General features: G+C 40.1%; 2 protein-coding genes across 2 annotated transcripts in view; one reads left to right on the top strand and one right to left on the bottom strand.

The window, feature by feature from the left end:
* Window positions 1-22405, bottom strand: part of LOC132393865 (gonadotropin-releasing hormone II receptor-like) — a 174279-nt gene that overhangs the window by 7057 nt on the left and 144817 nt on the right. The gene's annotated exons all lie outside the window — the stretch shown is intronic.
* Window positions 11576-22405, top strand: part of LOC132393634 (gonadotropin-releasing hormone receptor-like) — a 60013-nt gene continuing 49183 nt past the window's right edge. The window contains exon 1 of the mRNA XM_059969053.1: window positions 11576-12106. Within this exon, the coding sequence (XP_059825036.1) occupies window positions 11576-12106 (531 nt within the window). The remainder of the gene's footprint in view (window positions 12107-22405) is intronic.

Genomic DNA, 22405 nt, shown 5'->3' with positions numbered 1-22405 from the left:
GATTCATGAACAAGTATTCCCAAGTCCCTCTGCACAACAGCACGCTGCAATCTTTCACCATTTAAATAATAATCTGCTCTTCTATTATTCCTTTCAAAGTGGATGATCTTGCATTTACCAACATTGTATTCCATCTGCCAGACCTTGGCCCACTCACTTAAACTATCTATATCCATCTGCAGACTCTCCACATCCTCTGTACAATTTGGTTTTCCATTCAGTTTAGTGTCTTCAGCAAATTTTGCTACACTACACTCAGTCCCCTCTTCCAAATCATCAATGTAAGTGGTAAACAGCTACAGGCCCAGTACCGACACCTGTGACACCCCACTCACCACTGATTGCCAACTGGAGAAACACTCATTTATACCAACTCTCTGCCTTCTTTCGGTTAACCAATCCACTATCCATGCCAATACACTTCCTCCAACTCCATGCATCCATATCTTATTTATAAGTCTCTTGTGCAGCACCTTATCGAACGCCTTCTGGAAATCCAAGTATACAACATCCACCTGTTTCCGTCTATCCACTGCACTCATTATGTCCTCAAAGAACTCCAGTAAGTTTGTCAAATAGGACCTGCCCTTTCTGAATCCATGCTGTGTCTGTCTAATGGAACCACTCCTTTCTAAATGTTTCACTGTTTCTTCCTTATGACAGCTTCAAGCATTTTCCTGACTACAGATGTTAAGCTAACTGTCCTATAGTTGCCTGTCTTTCGCCGACATCCTTTTTTAAAAAGTGGCCCATGGAATTACAGGAAGGATATTGGAATGGGTGGAGCATTGGCTGACAGGCAGAAAACAAACAGTGGGAATACAGGGATCCTATTCTGGTTTGTTGCCAATTACTAGTGGTGTTCCGCAGGGGTCGGTGTTGGTGTCTCTTCTTTTTACACTGTATATCAATGATTTAGATTATGGATTAAATGGTTTTGTGGCTAAGTTTGCAGATGACACCAAGATCGGTAGAGGAGCAGGAAGTGTTGAAGAAATGGAAAGGTTGCAGAGAGACTTGGTCAGTTTAGGAGAGTGAGCAAAGAAATGGCAGATGAGATACAATGTTGAGAAATGTACAGTTGTACATTTTGGAAGAAGAAACAATCCGGCAGATTATTATTTAGATGGGGAGAAAATTCAAAAATCAGAAATGCAAAGGGACTTGGGGGTCATAGTGCAGGATACCCTAAAGGTTAATCACCAGGTTGGATCGGCAGAAAGGAAAGCGAATGCTATGTTGGCATTCATTTCAAGAGGAATAGTGTATAAGAGTAAGGAGGTGTTGATGAGGCTCTATGGGGCACTGGTGAGACCCTATTTGGAATACTGTGTGCAGTTTTGGGCCCCCTATCTTAGAAAGGCTGTGCTGATGTTGGAGAGAGTTCAGAGAAGATTCATGAGGATGATTCCTGGAATGCAGGGACTAACAATTGAGGAGTGATTGTTGGCTCTTGGATTGTATTCATTAGAGTATAGAAGAATGAGAGGGGATCTCAAAGAAACATTTCGAATGTTGAAAGGATTGGACAGAGTAGATGTGGAAAGGCTGTTTCCCTTGATGGGTGAGACCAGGACAAGAGGTCACAGTCTTAGAATTAGAGGGTACCTATTTAAAACAAAGATGTGGAGAATTTTTTTTAGCCAGAGGGTCGTGGATTTATGGAATTCGTTGCCACATATAGCTGTGGAGGCCCAATCATTGAGGGTATTTAAGGAGGAGATTGACAGGTATCTAATTAGTCAGGGTATCAAGGGATACGGGAAAAAAGCCGGAACTGGAACTAGACAGGAGAATAGTTTAGCTCATGGTGGAGTGGTGGAGAAGACTCGATGGGCCAAATGGCCTACTTCTGCCAGAAAACCAGGTATGATTTGTGGAGGGCTATTTCAAGGGTGAAGAGACAAACAATTTTGAATGAGGTTGGAGGCAACATCAGATGTACAACAAGTCTGTCAGGATCTGCAAGACATTACTTCCTACAAAGCGAAACCCAATAGTATGAATGGCAGAGATGCTTCACTGCCAGATGAACTCAACACCTTCTATGCCCCCTTTGAAAGGGAGAACACAACAACAGCTGTGAAGATCTCTGCCGCACCTGATGATCCTGTGATCTCTGTCTCAGAGGCCGATGTTAGGTAGTCTTTAAAGAGAGTGAACTCTCGCAAGGTGGAAGGTCCTGATGGAGTACCTGGTAAGGTTCTGAAAACCTGTGCCAACTAACTGGTGGGAGTACTCAAGGATACTTTCAACCTCTCACTGCTACAGTCAGAAGTTCCCACTTGCTTCAAAAAGGCAACAATTATAGAATTGTCTAAGAATAAAGTGAGCTGTCTTAATGACTATCGCTCAGTAGCACTCACATCGACAATGAAGAAATGCTTTGAGGGAGTGGTCATGACTAGACTGAATCTCCTCTGCACTCTCTCCACATCCTTCCTGTAATGAATTGACTAGAACTGAACATGGTACTCCAAGTGGGGTCTAACTAAGGTCTTATATGACTGTAACATTACCTCCTGGCTCTTGAACTCAATTCTATGGTTGATGAAGGCCAGCACACCATACACCTTCTTAACAACACTGACAATCTGCGCAGCAGCTTTTAGTGTCCTATGGACACAGATCCTAAGATCTTGCTGATCCTCCACACTGCCAAGAGTGTTACCCGTAATATTGCATTCTATCTTCAAATATGACCTACCAAATTGGACCACTTCATACTTATCTGTGTTGAACTCCATCTGCCACTTCTCAGCCCAGTTTTGCATCCTATTGAAGTCCTGCTGTAACCTCTGACAACCCTCCAGACTATCCACAACACCTCCAATTTTTTGTCATCAGCAAACTTACCAACCTACTCTTCTACTTCCTCATCCAGGACATTTATAAAAATCACAAAGAGGAGGGGGGGGTCACAGCATAGATCACTGTGGAACACCACTGGTCACTGTCCTCCATGCAGAATATGAACCATCTAAAACCACCCTTTGCCTTCTGTGGATCCACAAAGCAAGATCTCATGGATCCCGTGCCTCATTACTTTCTGAATGAACCTTGCATGGGGAACCTTATCAAATGCCTTACTGAAATCCATATACACACTGCGTTCATTGCTCTGCCTTCATCAATGTGTTTTGTTACATTCTCAAAGAATTCATTCGGGTTCGTGAGGCACAAGCTGCTCTTGACAAGGTCATGCTGATGATCCCTGATCAGATTATGTCTCTCCAAATGCTCATTATCCTTCAAAAAGGCATCAACTTACCAACCACTGAAGTAAGACTCACTGGTCTATAATTTCCTGGGTTATCTCTGCTCCCTTTCTTGAACAAGGGAACAACAATTGCAACCTTCCAATCCTCTGGTACCTCTCCCGTCCCTATTAATGATGCAAAGATCATCGCCAGAGGCTCAGCGATCTCCTCCTTCGCTTCCCACAGTAGTCTGTGGTATATCTCATCTCTTCCTAGTGACATACCTATTTAATACCTTTCAACAGCTCCAGCACATTCTCTTTCTTAATGTCTATACACTCAAGCATTTCCTTCCACTGTAAATCATCCCCACAATTGCCAAGGTCCTTTTCACTGGTGAATACAGAAGCAAGGTATTCATGAAGTATCTCCGCTACCTCCTCCAGCTCCATGCACACGTTTCCACTCTCACACCTGATTGGTCCTATTCTCACACAGCTCTTCCTCTTGCCTTTCACACACTTGTAGAATGCCCTCAGATTTTCCTTAATCCTGCTCACCAAGGCCTTCTCATGGCCCCTTCTAGCTCTCCTAATTTCATTCTTGAGCTCCTTCCTGGCACCCTTGTAATTTTCTAGAGCTCTAACAGTATCTAGGTTCTTGAACCTTTCATAAGCCTTTCTTTTCTTTTTAACTAGCAAGCAAGGATGTAATGTTCAAACTTTATAAAGCACTAGTGAGGCCTCACTTGGAGTATTGTGAGCAGATTTGGGCCATTTGTCTTAGAAAGGATGTGCTGGAACTGGACAGGGTTCAAAGGAGGTTCATAAAAATGTTTATTGATTGTATGGCTCATTATATGAAGAGTACTTGATGGCTCTGGGCCTGGATGCACTAGGATTCAGAAGAATGAGGGGTGACCTCTTTGAAACCTATCTAATGGTGAAAGGCCTTGATAGACTTGATGTGGAGAGGATGGTTCCAATTGTGGGAGAGTCTAAGATTAGAGAAACAGCCTCAGAATAGAGGAGTATACTTTTAGAATGGAGATAAGGAGAAATTTCTTTAGCTAAAGAGGGGTGCATCTATGGAATTCTTTGCCTCAGGCAGCTGTGGAGGCCAAGTCTTTATGTATATTGAAGGTAGAAGTTGAATCTACTTGATTGGTCAGAGCATGAAGAGATACAGGGAGAAGGCAGGAGATTGGGGCTGAGAGGAAAATGGATCAGCCATGATGGAATGGCAGAGCAGACTCGATAAGCCAAATGGCCTAATTCTGCTCTTATATCTTATGGTCTTACAGTCTTATGTCATGACAAGGCACAGAAGGTATCAAGGCAATCCTCTACTGCTGAGGAAGCCTCCAGTCATGGCGATTTCTCATACCATTGGACTAAGATTTTTGAGGCTGATAGAATGGAACTGCCACAGTGCAGCGGCTTTTTCACCATAAAACTCCTCCCACACAGTTTACGTCATCATCAGAAATTATGAACAACCAACACTCCACAAGTACCTCATTTGTTCCTACTTGCCTATAGCTGCTATGCACCTCCATTTTTTCCTCTTAATCAGGGCCTCAATATCTTTTGAAAACCAAGGTTCCTTACACTTTACATTTTACCTTTTATCAGGTGGAAGTTACAAGAGTCATGAGGCTCTTATATCCTTTACCTGAAGGCAGTGGTGAGAAGAGAACATGACCAGGGTGGCGGGTATCTCTGATGATAAATGCTGCTTTCCTATGAACATCATTTCATGTAGGTGTGCTCGCTGCTTGGGAATGATGCACTGGGCCAAATCCATTATTTTTTGTAGGACATTCCATTCCAAGGCACTGCTGGTTCGATACCAAGTTGTGATGTAGCCAATCAATATATTCTCCACTACAGTTCTATAGAACTTTGTCAAAATTTTAGATGTCATGCCAAGTATTCCTTAGACTCCTAAGGAAGTAGTGGTGCTGTCATGCTTCCTTTGGAATTGCACTTAAATGCTGGGTCCACCAAAACAAGTCTGCTCCGCCATTCCATCATGGCTGATCCCAGATCCCACTGAACCCTATACCTGCCTTCTCACTATAACCTTTGATGCTCTGCCCAATCAGGAAACTATCAATTTATCTTTAAATATACTAAAGGTTTTGGCTTCTACAGATGTCTGTGGCAGAACATTCTATAGATTCACTACTCTCTGGCTAAAAAAAAATCCTTCTTACCTCTGTTCTGAAGAGTTGCTCTCAATTTTGAGGCTGTGCTGTCTAGTTTTGGATACCCCCACCATAGAAAACATCCCTCCACATCCACCCTATTTAGTCCTTTCAACATTTGGTAGGTTTCAATGAGATCCCCGCCCCCCCTTCCACATTCTTCTAAATTCCAGTGATTACATGCCTAAAGCTGCCAAATGCTCCCCATGTGTTAACCCCTTCATTCCTGGAATCATCCTTGTGAACCTTCTCTGGACTCGCCCTAACAACAACACATCCTTTCTGAGCTATGTTGCCCAAAACTGTTGACAACACTTCAAGAGTGGCCTGACCTGTGTCTTTATAAAGTCATAGCATTACCTCCTTGTTCTTATATTCTATTCCCCTTGAAATGAATGCCAACATTGCATTTGCCTTCTTTGCCACAGACTTAACCTGTAAATTAACCTTATGGGAGTCTTGCACGAAGACTCCTAAGTCCCTATACGTCTCTGATGTTTGAATTTTCTCCTATTTAGATAACAGTGGGCGCTTTTGTTCTTTTTACAAAAATGTGTTATCAAACATTTCCCAACACTGTATTCCATCTGCCACTTTTTTACCCATTCTTCCAATTTGTCTAAGTTCTTCTGCAATTGCATTGCATTCTTAGCACTACTAACCCCTCTGCCTATCTTCATATCATCTGCAAATTTTACCACAATTCCATGATCTAAATCACTGACAAACAATGTGAAAAATAGCGGTCCCAATACCAAACCCTGAGGAACACCACTAGTCACTGGCAGCCAACCAGAAATGGCCCCATTTATTCCTACTTGCTGCCTCCTGCCTGTCAATCATTCTTCTATCTATGCCAGTATCTTTTCTATAACATCATGGGATATTATCTTGGTAAACCAGGATAGATTTTACCATATCAGTGGAGTTCCTCAGGGATCTGTTCTGGGACCCTTACTCTTTGTTATTTTTATAAATGGCCTGGATGAGGAAGTGGAGGGATGGGTTAGTAAGTTTGCTGAAGACATAAAGGTTGAAGGTGTTGTGGATAGTGTGGAGGGCTGTTAGAGGTTATAGTGGGACATTGATAGGATGCAAAACTGGGCTGAGAATGGCAGATGGAGTTCAACCCACATAAGTGTGAAGTGGTTCATTTTTATAAATCAAATACGATGGCAGAGTATAGTATTAATGATAAGACTCTTGGCAGTGTGGAGGATCAGAGGGATCTTGGGGTCCAAGTCCATCTGATACTCAAAGCATCTGCACAGGTTAACTCTGTGGTTAAGAAGGCGTATGATGTACTGGCCTTCATCAATCATTGAATTGAATTTAGGAGCTGAGAGGTAATGTTGCAGCTATATAGGACCCTGGTCAGACCCCACTTGGAGTACTGTGCTCAGTTCTGGTCACCTCACTACAGGAAGGATGTGGAAGCCATAGAAAGGGTGCAGAGGAGATTTACAAGAATGTTGCCTGGATTGGGGAGCATGCCTTACGAGAATAGGTTGAGTGAACTCGGCCTTTTCTCCTTGGAGCAACAGAGTATGAGAGGTGACCTGATAGAGGTGTATAAGATGATGAGAGGCATTGATCATGTGGATAGTCAGAGGCTTTTTTCCAGGGCTGAGATGGTTGCTACAAGAGGACGCAGGTTTAAGGTGCTGGGGAGTAGGTACAGAGGAGATGTCAGGGGTAAATTTTTTACTCAGAGAGTGGTAAGTGCTTGGAATGGGCCGCCGGCAACAGGGGAGGAGGCAGATACATTAGGCATTTTAAGAGACTTTTGGATAGGTACATGGAGCTTAGGAAAATGGAGGGTTATAGGTAAGCCTAGCAATTTCTAAGGTAGGGACATGTTCAGCACAACTTTGTGGGCCGAAGGGCCTGTATTGTGCTGTAGGTTTTCTATGTTTCTAACAGCCTTAAGTGTGGCACTTTAGCAAATGCCATCTAAGAATCTAAGTAAATGATATATATGTACTGCCTCTCAGGAATTCAAAGTTGCTGAACAGATTAGATATGGCAAAATTATTTCCCATGGTAGGGGAGTCTAGGCAAGGGAGCACAAATTAAGGATTGAAGGATGACCATTTAGAACAGAGATGCGGAGAAATTACTTTACTGATAGGGTGGTAAATCTGTGAAATTTGTTGCCATGAGCGGCTGTGGAGGCCAAGTCATTGGGTGCATGTAAGACAGAGATAGATAGGTTCTTGACTGGCCAGGGCATCAAGGGGTATAGGGAGAAGGCAGGGTAACCATATAACCATATAACAATCACAGCACGGAAACAGGCCATCTTGGCCCTCCTAGTCCGTGCCGAACCCTGAATCTCACCTAGTCCCACCTACCCGCACTCAGCCCATAAACCTCCACTCCTTTCCTGTCCAGATACCTATCCAATTTTACCTTAAATGACACAACTGAACCGGCCTCTACTACTTCTACAGGAAGCTCATTCCACACAGCTATCACTCTTTGAGTAAAGAAATACCCCCTCGTGTTTCCCTTAAACTTCTGCCCCCTAACTCTCAAATCATGTCCTCTAGTTTGAATCTCCCCTACTCTCAATGGAAACAGCCTGTTCACGTCAACTCTATCTATCCCTCTCAAAATTTTAAATACCTCGATCAAATCCCCCCTCAACCTTCTACGCTCCAATGAATAGAGATCTAACTTGTTCAACCTTTCTCTGTAACTTAATTGCTGAAACCCAGGTAACATCCTAGTAAATCGTCCCTGCACTCTCTCTATTGATATCTTTCCTATAATTCGGTGACCAGAACTGCACACAATATTCCAAATTTGGCCTTACCAATGCCCTGTACAACTTTAGCATTACATCCCAACTTCTGTACTCAATGCTTTGATTTATAAAGGCCAGCGTTCCAAAAGCCTTCTTCACCACCCTATCTACATGAGATTCCACTTTCAGGCAACTATGCACAGTTATTCCGAGATCTCTCTGTTCCTCTGCATTCCTCAGTGCCCTACCATTTACTCTGTATGTTCTATTTGGATTATTCCTGCCAAAATGTAGAACCTCAAACTTCTCAGCATTAAACTCCATCTGCCAACGTTCAGCCCATTCTTCTAACCGGCATAAATCTCCCTGCAAGCTTTGAAAATCCACCTCATTATCCACAACACCTCCTACCTTAGTATCATCGGCATACTTACTAATCCAATTTACCACCCCATCATCCAGATCATTTATGTATATTACAAACAACATTGGGCCCAAAACAGATCCCTGAGGCACCCCGCTAGTCACCGGCCTCCATCCCGATAAACAATTATCCACCACTACTCTCTGGCATCTCCCATCTAGCCACTGTTGAATCCATTTTATTACTCCAGCCTAACGACTGAACCTTCTTAACTAACCTTCCATGTGGAACTTTGTCAAAGGCTTTGCTGAAGTCCATATAGACTACATCCACTGCCTTACCCTCGTCAACATTCCTCGTAACTTCTTCAAAAAATTCAATAAGGTTTGTCAAACATATGTAGTATGTTTGTAGTAGTGGGAATGACTGGAAGAATTGCATCAGCCTATGATTAAATGGCGGAGCAGACTCAATGGTCCGAATAGCCCACTTCTGCTCCTATAGTTTATGTTCTTATGGTCTCTCTGATTCTGATCCTCCAATGAGGACTGGCTCATGGACCTCTGGTTTCCCTCTCCTGAAGTCTATAATCAGTTCCCTGTTCTTGCTCACAATTAGTGAAAGGTTGCTCTATGCCACCACTCAGACAAATTTCCAATCTACCTCCTGAATGTTCGTTCATCACCACTTTTGATTTGGTCCACAACAGTAACATCATCAGAAAACTTGAATATCACATTGGAGCTCTATTTAGCCACGCCGTCACTGGTATAAAGTAAGTGGTATGGGGACTAAGCACACAGGCCTGTGTGCACCTGTGTTGGTGAAGATCTTGCACAAAGGAGTTATTAAGCTCATTGATTATCTTTTAGGGAATGATGGTATTGAATGCTAAGCTGTAGTTAATAAAGTATACCGTGATGTATGCATCTTCGCTGGGCAGATGTTCCAAGATTGAGTGAAGAGTCAATGAGATGGCATCAGCTGTGGACAATTTAAAGATTTTAATGGCCTGCTAAGCTATGAACCAAGGACAGGTAAGTGAGATTAACCTATATTTTTCACTTTTGGCTGGTATGAATGCAAACGGTCAAATGTACACTTCCCCCTCCCTCCCTTAGACTCAGATAACTCTACAACTCATTGATGAGCCTTTTCATGGAGTATTGTGTGCTGTTTTGGTCACCCAGTGAAAGAAAGGGTACAGAAAAGATTCACAAGATTATTACCAGGAGTAGAAGGTTTGAGTTGTAAGGAACAGATGGATAGAATGTCATTAAGGATGTCATATAGGAAGAATATCATTAAGCTGGAAAGAGTGTGGTAAAGCTTCAGACTGGAAGACTTAATCCATGAGACATAGGAGCAGAATGAGGCCCATCAAGTCTGCTCCACAATTTCATTAATGCTGATTTATTATCCCTCTTAATATTATCCTACTTAAGATATACAGGTAAGGAGAGATTGTGTAGGCTGGGTCTCTCTTCCCTAGAGCAAAATAAATTGAGGCACAATGTGCCTCATGAGACAACTGAGTGGATAGTTTGTGGGGTGGTGTAATCCTTCTGTATGCTTCCAGCCTATGGCCTTGTGCTTTTCAATGTGCTTAAGAATGATACTTCCCCACATTGAAGGGTGAAGAGGTACCTAAGAAGAAATTCTTCTTTATTAGGTTTTGATGTCTTCTTTAAATCTTTCCCACTATTCTTTCAATGGTGCAGCTTGGAATAGTGCATCTGTGTCAGGGGGAGGGGGTGTGCCTGAATGATGAAACCTGCCCAATGGAGCAACTTGAATAAAATAAGAGATTAGAAAGGAAATTTACCAAAAGTGCTGGCGTTTACATCAAGTGCATTAGATTATGTGGTATAAAACTTCAGCTATATTTATCCTAAGTTAGTCCCGTGCATCACACCTTTGGAAGAAAATATTACCCTCGAGGGTGTCCAAGGGAGAATTGCCAGGAAGACATCTGAACAAGAATGAGGCTGAGAGCTTGCATTAAAGAAGGATGAATTTTCTAAAATTTTGGAAATTAATAGATGATTTGATAGAAATTATCAAGAGGAGCTAATGGGGTTGATAGAGCAAAATAATTGTCATTACTGAGGTCTAGAATCATGCAGGTTTAGTTTGAAAAACTACAGCTAAGCCTTTTAGTCATGAAGTTTAGAACACCTGAATGCTCAGTGGATGTTAGAATTTTGGAACTCTTCAACAAATGGTCATTGATGATAAATTTTAAATCTGAGATTGATAGAATTGATGTTAAAGCTCATTTTATCATGGAACAGGTTGATGTGCTGAATGCCCACTGCTGTTCCAGTGTCCCAAAGGTATAGTCTTTGCTATAAGAGTCTAAGATATTCTATCCTTTCTCAAATGATTTTCTGAGTAATTACAGGTTGTTGCATAAACAACCAATGATTTTGCAAGTAATTCACCAGCTGTGAGATATATTCAAAACTTAATTTAATCAATAGTGAAGAGAGTTATTTTCTCTGTAAAAGCACATCATAAAAAAGTTAGAATTGATTTGAAATCACTGTCACATCCTGAAAATTCTGGAGCCTAATGAATGGAGAACTGATCACTTTGTGAATTTATGTTTCATAGCCAGAGTCTTTTAAACATAAAGTATGCAATATTCTGTCTATTTTTCACTGCACTACATCAGCTCAGGTCTCCAGCTTTTGTAATTTGGAAAGGCACAGTTTATGATTTAAATGATAGGAAATTAGATTAAAAGAAGTATGACATTTTTCAAAAAGGCTATTGCTAAGTACGGTAAATTTAAGATAATGGGATGAAATGAAAACAGTACTTTCAAGGACCAAGTTTAAAGTGCTAGCAAATAAAACCGTGTGTATTGCAGAGGGATTACAGGTACTTTTCATTACCAGGGTTTCATAAATCTGGGTGAGGGATCCTATTTCACATCTCCTCATGTATACCTGTGTTTGCATTTGACCTTGCCAGATAGCTGCAGAAACACTAAAGCACTGTTTTCCATACTGCTGAATGCACTGTCAGGTTAACAAGCATCCAACAGCATGGCTTTAAGATTGCAACTGAATGATACATTGGAGTACATTGATTTGAGAAAGAAATCCTTCAACCTCAACGAGAGTCTGTTTGCCTCTGCATCCAATTGTTCCATGTCTCTGCCAACTCTCAACACCTTCGGTATCATCAGAGTGGTCATCACCTTCATCCTTTTCATCTTTTCTGTTGGTATGAATATAACATTTCTGGTGAAACAGAACAAAAAGAAAGCATCACGACTCAAAACACTGCTCAACAGCCTGACAGCAGCCAACCTAGTGGAGACTGTGATTATCATGCCAATGGATGGCACCTGGATAATCACAGTGCAGTGGCACGGTGGAGAGTTCCTCTGCAAAGTCCAAAACTTCCTCAAGCTCTTCTCCATGTATTGTCCTGCTTTTATGGTGGTAGTGATCAGCTTGGATCGCTACTTGGTGATTACAAAACCCTTGAAAAGCATAACTTCTGGAGTCCACACTGGAAGATACATGATTGCTGCAGTTTGGCTCTTTAGTCTGATCTTGGCTTTGCCTCAGGTAATCACTCTATGTTAATGTGCATGACTTTCAATATCATTATTGTTTGGGGTGATAATCATTTCAAACTCAGCTGATAGAGAAAAAGATTTTTTATATAGAAGCATTCATTTATATTTGGTATCAAGAGGCAATCAACATCTGTGTTTCATTTTCTGAAGGAGGATGTGGGCTAGACCAGCATTATCACCTAATCATTTTACCCTCTAGAAGATGCTGATGAGCCATATTCTTGATCCAGTGCAGCTCTTCTAGAAGAAGATACTCCTGTTTAGCTATAGGTGAGGACTTTTAAGAAGTAGATTCAATATCAATTAAGGACTGGTGTATTTTCAGCTCTGGGTGTTGTATGACCTAGGGAGGAACCTTCTAATGGTGACGTATCCATGTGCCTATTGCACTTCTTTTTTTTTTGGGGTGTGTGGGCCTGGGAGGTGCTGTCTGAGTAGCTTGGGGGGGGCAACTATAGCAGCAATGGTCTATTAGTGGCTGAGTGAATGTTTAGGGTGTGGATAGGGGGCTAATTATTCAACTGCATGGAAAACTGTATCATGCTAGATTGTAAGGGCTCAAATTTGTCTGCTTGCTGAAGGAACAGTTAAGAACTGTCAGATAGTAGACCCAAATGCTTGGTCTGTACTTAGTGTCAAGGCACATGATGGAATATTACATAAGTTTGACATGAGGCTAAAAAGCCACACTTTCCAACGTGGAATGTGTGTTCTCTTCCACAGCCGATAGCCAGAATGGTGGAACATCTTTTAACGTTCTTCATTTTCCAAAGCAACACACAAAATGTGGGTTCAACTCAGCAAGTCAGGCAACATCTATGGAAATAAATAAACAGTCGACATTTTGGGCCAAGACCCTTTTTCAGGACTGGAAAGGAAGGGAGAAGACACACAGTGAATGCCAGTGAGGTGGCCACTCCTGAGGTGCAGGTAGCTGCATGATCACCAAGAAAAGCAGGGGGGTTAGCCGAAGAGTTCCCCTATAGGATTCCTCTGTGCCTATTCCCTTCACTACAGGTAAATATCTTTGGATACCATTGCCAGGATGACCTTCAGGGGGAACCAGCAGCTATTAGGTCTGTGACACTGTGATCAGCTTAAGGTTCAATGGAAAAGAGTGCAGTTAGATGGAACAATGATGTTAGGAAACTTGCCAAGCAAGGGTCCTGTGGTGAACTACATATACCTGTCTGGACATGCCCCCTGCTGATTGCTCCTGTGGCTCCTCCCACAGACCCCTGTATAAAGGCGATTGAGGCCTGAGCCCGGCCTCTCAGTCTCCAGGATGTAGCATGGTGGTCACTCACTGCTTGTTCCTTCTTCCAGTCAATAAAAGCCGATATCTTGCCTTTACATCTCAGAGTGAGTTATTGATGGTGCATCAGGTCCTCACCTACCACCCCACCAACCTCCGGGTCCAGCATATAATTCTCCGTAACTTCCACCACCTCCAATGGGATCCCACTACCAAGCAGAGTGCCTCCCCCCTCTTTCTGCTTTCTGCAGGGATTGCTTCTTACGCAACTCCCTTGTCCATTCGTTCCCCCCCCCCAATCCCTTCCCATCAATCTCCCTCCTGGCACTTATCCTTGTAAGCGGAACAAGTGCTGCACCTGCCCTTACACTTCCTCCATCACCACCATTCAGGGCCCCAGACAGTCCTTCCAGGTGAGGTGACACTTCACCTGTGAGTTGGCTGATGTGGTATACTGCGTCCAGTGCTCCCAGTGCAGCCCTTTATATATTGGGGAGACCGAGAGACCGTTTTGCTGAACACCTACATTCGGTCCGCCAGAGAAATCAGGATCCCCCAGTGGCCACACATTTTAATTCCACATCCCATTCCCATTCTGATATGTCTATCCATGGTCTCCTCTACAATCAAAATGAAGCCACACTCAGGTTGGAGGAACAACACCTTATATACCGGCTGGGTAGCCTCCAACCTGATGGCATGAACATTGACTTCTCTAACTTCCGTTAATGCCCCTCCTCCCCTTCTTACCCCATCCCTGATATATTTAGTTTTTTTTTTCCCCCTCCTTTTTTTCTCTCTTTCTGCCCATCACTCTGCCAGTTCTCCATCTCCCTCTGGTGCTCCCCTCCCTCTTTCTTTCTTCCTAGGCCTCCCGTCCCATGATCCTTTCCCTTCTCCAGCTCTGTATCCCTTTTGCCAATCACCTTTCCGGCTCTCAGCTTCACCCCACCCCCTCTGGTCTTCTTCTATCTTGCATTTTCCCCTCCCCCTCCTACCTTCAAATCTCTTACTATCTTTCCTTTCAGTAAGTCCTGGCCCAAAACATCGACAGTACTTCTCCCTATAGATGCTGCCTGGCCTGCTGCATTCCACCAGCATTTTGTGTGTGTTGCTTGAAGGGCCTTGAAGCTTGTGAGGACAGTGGGCTGCTCCAGGGAGCTGTTGAAGATGTCTGTTAAAACCTCTGTTAACTGGCTGCACAGTCTCTCAGGACCTGACCCAGTATGTTATCAGGTCTTGCAACTTTAAATGGGTTGACACTGACTCAGGTCTGCCTCACATCAGTGCAGCCAGTCAGAGTGCCTGCTTCTCAGGGGGAGGTGGAAGCCGTCCTCGCTAGCGCATCATTCCATGCATAAAAGATATTCAGCCTATTGGGAAAAACACCAGGTGACAGGTGAAATTGGAAAGGGGAGGAATGAAGTAAAGAGCTGAAAAGTTGATTGGTGAAAGGAATACAGGTCTGGAGAAGGGAGAGTCCAATCGGAGAGAACAGAAGGCCACAGAAGAAAGAAAAAGGGGGAAGAGCACCAGAGGGAGGCGATGGGCAGACAAGGAGACAAGATGAGAGAGGGAAAACGGGATGGGAAATGGCGAAGGTTGGGGGGGGGTATTACCCGAAGTTCAAGAAATCAATGTTCATGCCATCAGGTTGGAGACCTTCCAGATGGAATATAGGGTGTTATTCCTCCAACCTGAGTGTGGCCTCATTACAACAGTAGAGGAGGCCATGGAATGACGTATTGGAATGGGAATAGAAATGGAATTAGAATGGGTGGCCACTGAGAGATCCTGCCTTTTCTGGCAGATGGAGCACAAGTGCTCCATGAAGCAGTCTTCCAATCTAGGTCGGGTCTCACTGATATAGAGGAGGCCTCACTGAGAGCACCAGACACAGTATACGAACCCAACAGACTCACAGATGAAGTGTTGCCTCACCTCGAAGGACTGTTTGTACTAAATGGTAGTGAGGGAGGAGGTGTAGGGGAAGGTGCAGCACTTGATCTGCTTGCAAGGTTAAGTGCCAGGAGGGAAATCAGTGAATGGACCAGGGAGTCACTTAGGGATCAATCCCTGCCGAAAGCAAAAAGTGGGGTGTGGGAGAGAAAGGTGTGCTTGGTGCTGGGATCCCATTGGAGATGACAGAAGTTCCAAAGAATTATACACTGGATGTGGAGGCTGGTGAGGTGGTAGGTGACAAGGCTATCTAACATTGGGTGTTGTGTAATAACCCCGATTTTATTAGTCAGCTTAATGTAAAGGAACCCTTGAGAGGCAGAGATCATAATATGATTGAATTCATACTGCAATTTGAGAGAGAGAAGCATACAACAATACTAGAAAGTTTGTGAACCCTGTAAAATTTTCCCTATTACTTCATAAATATGACCTAAAATGTGATCAGATCTTCATGCATCCTAAAACTAGATAAAGAGAACCCAATTAAATAAATAACACAAAAACATTCTGCTTGTTCATTTATTTATTGAGAAAAAAATATCCAGTATTCCTGGTTTTTATTGGAAAAGGTATGTGAACCTCTGAGGTAATGCCTTCTACAAAAGCTACTTGGAGTCAGGTGTTCCGGTCATTGAGATGAGATTGGGGGTGAGGGCTGTAGAGGGCTGAGGGCTGCCCTTTAAAAAAGACACACAAGAAAGATCTATTTATGTGCACCATACCTTGATCAAAACAACTTTCAGAGGCCCTTAGAAGAAGAATTGCAGAAATGCATCAAGCTGGTAAGGGCTACAACAGCATTTCTCAAGACCAGCCAATTTATCAGTCCGCAGTAGGAGAAATTATCTGCAAATGGAGGAAACAGTACTGTTGCTACTCCCCCAAGGAGTGGGGATCCTGCAAAAATCATACTAAGCACAATGTCCAATGCTGAAGGAGGTGACAAAAAACAAAGGTATTAGCAAAAGACCTCCAGAAAGCTCTAAACTTGCTAATTAAGGGTTATGGGGAAAAGACAGGTAGGTGGAAATGAGTCTACGGCCAGATCAGTCATGATCTTATTGAATGGTGGAGCAGGCTCAAATGGCCATATAGCTTACTCCTTCTTCTGTTTCTTATGTTCTTATGTTAAAAAGGAGAATATTTGTGTTTTGGAATGGCCAAGTTGAAGTCCTTTTTTTCAGATTTTTAACAACAATTTTATTCATAGACAGCAAATGACACCACAGGAGAGTTTTCATTGAATTGTTCCTCTTTCCAATATTTTTATTAATTTACATATAAGAGTATGGAGTACAAGAAAAAAATATATATCAATACATTATACTAAATCGCTTATAAAGACTCCTTACCCAATATTCGCACAGATTAATTAATTCACAACATTGAAACATAGTAATTTTATTATATTAAAAAATCTAACCCACTACCAAGACCAAAGCTGATTAGTGAAGAAAAAAAGGAAAACTATTATTAGTCATCATCTGTGCTTTAACAGCAAATCAAAGGTTTTGAAAATAATTCAAAAAAGGCCCCCACAATGTTCAAAAGTCTTGGCTTGTTTCAGAGATTGAACATCAAATCTTTTCTAAATTTAAACATGACATGACATCACAAAACCATGGAGCATAAATAGCATCTTTCCATTTAAGCAATTCCTTCTGGCCATAAGAGAAATAAAAGACAAAATATGCAAGTCAGATGACTCCAAAATAATATTCTTTCCTCCAACAATACCAAATAAAGTGATAAAAAGGTTTAGACTTAAAGTTTACTTTGAAAAGTATCGAGAAAGTTTGAAATACTTCTTTCCAATATTTTCCAAGACTCGGACATGTCCAAAACATATGAATGAGTGAAGCTTCTCCATTATTACATTTATCACAATACAGAGATATATCTAAATAAAAATGGGACAACTTTTCCTTGGTCATATGGACCCTATGGACCACTTTAAATTGTAGGAGAGAGTGGCGGGCACATAACGATGAAGTGTTAACCAATTTAAAAATTTGATTCCAAGTTTCCTCAGAAATTGAGGTCTGTAAATCTTGTTCCCAAAGATCTTTAATTTTATCTAAAGGAACACTTCTCATTCCCAGCAGCATATTATAAATATTAGATATAGATCTGTTATAAAAAAGGTTTCAAATTTAAAATTACATCTAGTAGATTCTTATCAGGACTTTTAGGAAATGTACTTATTTGAGACCATAAAAAATCTCTTATTTTTATGTATTGAAAAAATGAATTTTGGGTAAACTATATTTAGTTGACAATTGTTCAAACAAAAGAGAATTCCTCTACAAACACATTCTCAAGGCATTTAATACCTAATCTATCCCATTCTTTAAAAGCCACATCAATCATAGAGGGTTTAAAAAATAATTAGAAATAATAGGACTGGAAAGAGAAAATCTCAATAAGCCAAAGTATTTTTCAGAACTGTATCCAAATTCTCATAGTGTGTTTAACTACCAGATTATCATTTTACTTACTCAGAGACAAAGGAAGTGAGGATCCAAGAAGAGAAATAATAGAAAATTTATTAACAGAGTTAGCTTCTAAAAAAACCCCACATCTGGCAATCCTCTTGATTAATGTAATATAACCAAAATATAAGATTTCTTATTTTAATTGCCCAATAATAAAATCTAAAATTTAGTAAGGCTAATCCTCCATTCTTTTTAACTTTCTGAAGATTAATTTTATTTAATTTAGAATGCTAGAATATATAGGAAGATAAAATAGAGTCAAGAGAATCAAAAAAAGATTTAGGAATACAAACAGGCAATGCCTGAAAAAGATATATAAATTTAGGTAATATATTCATTTTGATAGAGTTAATTCAGCCAATCAGCAATAGTAAAAGAGACAACCAATTTGATAGTATCTTTTTTACATGATTCAATAGGGTAAGAAAATTTTCTTTAAATAGACTCTTATAGATTTTAGAGATTGTTACACCTAAGTAGGTAAATTGGTTTCTTACAATTTTAAAAGAAAGGTTAGAATTTGTTGGTATCAAATTATTCAAAGGGAAAAGTTCACTTTTATGTAGGTTTAATTTATAACCTGAGAACTGGCTAAAACAAGAGAGTAAAGAAAGTGCTTGGGGTAATAAAGTCTCAACATTAGAAATAAATAGCAGCAGATCATCAGCATACAGCGAGACTTTGTGAATAGTGTCTATCCTTAAAATACCGGTGATATCATTAGATTTTCGAAAGGCAACGGCTAAAGGTTCTAAGGCCAGATTGAAAAGCAAATGGATCAATGGACAACCTTGTCTAGTGCCATGTTGAAGCTTAAATGGTTTGGAATTATGAGAATTAGTGATAACCCTAGCGGAAGGAGTGAAAACAGGTCCAAAATTGAATTTTTCTGAAGTTTTAAATAAACAATTCCATTCAACTCTATTGAAAGCTTTCTCAGCATCTAGGGATACCACACATTCTGATATCATGTTAGAAGGAGAATAAGTAACATTTAATAACTGACAAATATTAAAGTGAGAATATCAATTTTTGATAAATCCAGTTTGGTTATTGGAAATGACAGATGGTAAAATATTTTCAATCCTGTAGGCCAAAACTTTAGATAGGATCTTAGTATCAACATTAAGTAAAGAAATTAGTTTATAAGAAAAGCATTTAGTTGGATCCTTATTCTTTTTAAGGATAAGTGAAATGGAAACCTCATAAAAAGATTGAGGGAGTCTGCCCGACTTGACTGAATCCAGAAAAACTGAACATAAATGAGGTATAAACAGTGAGAGAAAGATCTTGTAAAACTCTCCAGAAAATCATCTGGACCCAGAGCTTTTCTCAAATGTGATGAGCGCACAGCCTCAACAATTTCCTCAAAAGAAATCGGTTGTTCCAACAACTTCCTGTTGTCGGCAGAAATTGTAGGAATGTTTAGTTGGTCAAAAAAATTGTTCATTACAGGGTTATCCTTAGAAGATTCAGAACTGTAGAGTTTAGAATAAAATTCTCTAAAAGTATCATTTATTTCTAAATAATCAGTTGTCCTATCACCATTAGCTTTGTATATTTCTTTAATCTGCTGTTTAGCTATAAAGGTTTCAATTTGATCAGTCAATAATTTACCTGTTTTATCTCCATGAATATAAAATTGACTTTTATCTTTTAGGAGTTAGGTTTCAATTGGATAGGTTAAAAGGAGATCATATTTAGTTTTAGTTTCAACACCTCTTTTATATAAGGCAGGTTCTGGAGACAAGGCATACTCTTGGTCTAACTGTTCCAGCTGATTAGTTAAATCACTTCTCTCTTTATTAGCTTTTTTCTTAATACTTGTAACATAAGAAATAATTTGTCCTCTAATATACACTTTAAAGGCATCCCACCTGATAAGTCTAGAAGTCTCCTCTAATGTATTCTCTTCAAAAAAGTAATTTGTCTCTCCATAAACTTTAAAAAAATCTTTATCAGATAACAAAGTTAGATTATATCACCGAAACCTATTTGTTTGAAGAAGACCAGGGAGATTTAAAGATAGGAGTAAAGGAGCATGATATGAGACAACAATCTCTTTATATTCATAGGATCAAACTGATGGAATTATTTGGCTATCAATAAAAAATAATCAATCCATAATACGTATGATGGACATGAGAGAAAAACGAATATTCCTTGTCTACTGGATGAAACAAAATGCCATGCATCAACAATACCACATTTCATTAAAAAAGATTTAATGAACACAGCTGATTTATTTGGTATCATTAGTTTAGAAGATGAATGATCTAAAGCTGGATCTAAGCAACAATTAAAGTCTTCACCCATCACCAATAAGTACAAACTTAGATCTGGCGAAAATGAAAAAAAAAATGCTCAAAGAAACCTGGGTCATCTATTTTCGGAGCATACACATTGGCAAATACCATTAGTTTGTTATTTAGTTTCTCTGATACTATAACAAAATGCCCATTAGTATCAGTATTTACTTTGTGTTGAACAAAGGGAACTTTATTATCTATAAGGATCGAAACTCCTCTGGCTTTGGCCTAAAACAAGGAATGGAAATGAGACTCTCTCCATCAATTAAAAAGGTGTGAATTGTCACTCTTACATACATAGGTTTCTTGAAGAAAAACAATTGGTACCTTAAGTTTTTTTTAATATAGGCAAAAATCTTATTTCTTTTCATGGGTTGATTTAGCCCTTTCATGTTAAAACTAAGTAAATTAACACTTTGACCCATTTTAAAACTATTTATAAGAAAGGTTAAAGTAGCAATTAGAGAAATGTATATTAAACCAAAATAATAAACCTTGAGATATATTAGCTAAGCAACAGAATTGACTAGATTCCCAAATCAGCTTCAAGAAAATAGAAATCCCCACCCCACCCCCCAAAGAGAGAACATTGGTCAAAGAACAACCACTATCTACCCCCACTGAAAACATCCCCTCAGCAAGCCTGTTGGAACTGCTCCAAAGAATTCAAGGTTATTTACTGTTGCAACCAAGACTAAATAATATACAGTAAAACACAGTAAGGGTTAACAAAATAGAGGGAGTATAGAGGAGATTTACTAGAATGTTACCTGGGTTTCAGCACCTAAGTTACAGAGAAAGGTTGAACAAGTTAGGTCTTTATTCTTTGGAGCATAGAAGGTTGAGTGGGGACTTGATAGAGGTATTTAAAATTATGAGGGGATAGATAGAGTTGACGTGGATAGGCTTTTTCCATTGACAGTAGGGGGAGATTCAAACAAGAGGAAATGAGTTGAGAGTTAAGGGGTAAAAGTTTAGGGGTAACACAAGGGGGAACTTCTTTACTCAGAGAGTGGTAGTTGTGTGGAACAAGCTTCCAGTAGAAGTAGTAGAGGCAGGTTTGATTTTGTCATTTAAAAAAAAATTGGATAGGTATATGGACAGGAAAGGAATGGAGGGTTATGGGCTAAGTGCAGGTAGGTGGGACTAGGTGAAAGTAAGCGTTTGGCACAGACTAGAAGGGCCAAGATGGCCTGTTTCCATGCTGTAATTGTTATATGGTTATATGGTTAAAACAAGCTTTGACAGGTTTATCAAACAGAAAGAGCAATTATTCATAATGAAAAATATTAAACAGTCATTTTTTTAAATATATAGTATTTCAATATATATTCAATATATTCAATATATGTATACAGTCATTTTTTGAGTCTAAAAATTCTTGCACCTGCTCCTTCATACAAAACCATTTAAATGATCCATCTTCCATTGTGATTTTCAGTTGAGCCGGAAAATGAAGAGAAGGCTTAAAATTTTGGCTGTATAACTCTGCCATAACTTATTTAAACTTAACACGTTCTGCCATAATTTCTGATGAAAAATCTTCAACAATACTAATCTTCTGACCTTGGTAGTTAATCATATCTTTTCCACAGGCACCACGAATTGGATGGTCCTTTATTTGAAATTCAAGGAAACATACAATGACTGATCTTGGTTTTGATTTTGAAGTCCATCCGTAGATAGGCGATCGTTGAGCACAGTCAATCAAAGGCAGAGACTTTATAATATCAGGAAATATTTCCATCAAAGAATTCTTTAGGATTATCTCCTTCCATTTGCTCTTTAAGTCCTAAGATTCATAAGTTGTTTACCCTATTTCTGTTTTCCAAATCAATAATCTTCTATCTCAGTATTTCGTTGGACTTAGATTGTTCTTCATACAGCTTTTGCAAATCATCCATTCTCTCGTCCAGTATAGTAATAACTTCTTCATGTTCCTTTATCTTCTTAACATGCTCGGTTAGAGTTGCTTGAATGTCTTCTAATTTCGTACCTATTTGTTTAACTTCAGCACTGATTTGTTGCGAATCAGCCAACGGTTCTTTTCTGAACTGTTGAAACTCTTCAGTAAGCTTTTTAATTGAGCCCATAATAGCTTCCAAAGCTGCTTTGGTAGTCATAGTAATATAATAATATATAATAATACTTTACAGTAATATTAAAAAAATTATTTGGAACAAGAAGGCAGCGGGAGAGCACCTAAGGATTTCCAACAGGAAGACATTTTGAGTTCTCGGGGGAAGAGGGAGGCCAGACTGCGCAGG

The sequence above is a fragment of the Hypanus sabinus genome, chromosome 5 (assembly GCF_030144855.1).
Source record: "Hypanus sabinus isolate sHypSab1 chromosome 5, sHypSab1.hap1, whole genome shotgun sequence".
NCBI classification, from domain to species: Eukaryota; Metazoa; Chordata; class Chondrichthyes; order Myliobatiformes; family Dasyatidae; genus Hypanus; species Hypanus sabinus.
The sequence above is the reverse complement of the archived record's forward strand: the minus strand, read 5'-3'. Positions and strand labels throughout refer to the sequence as shown.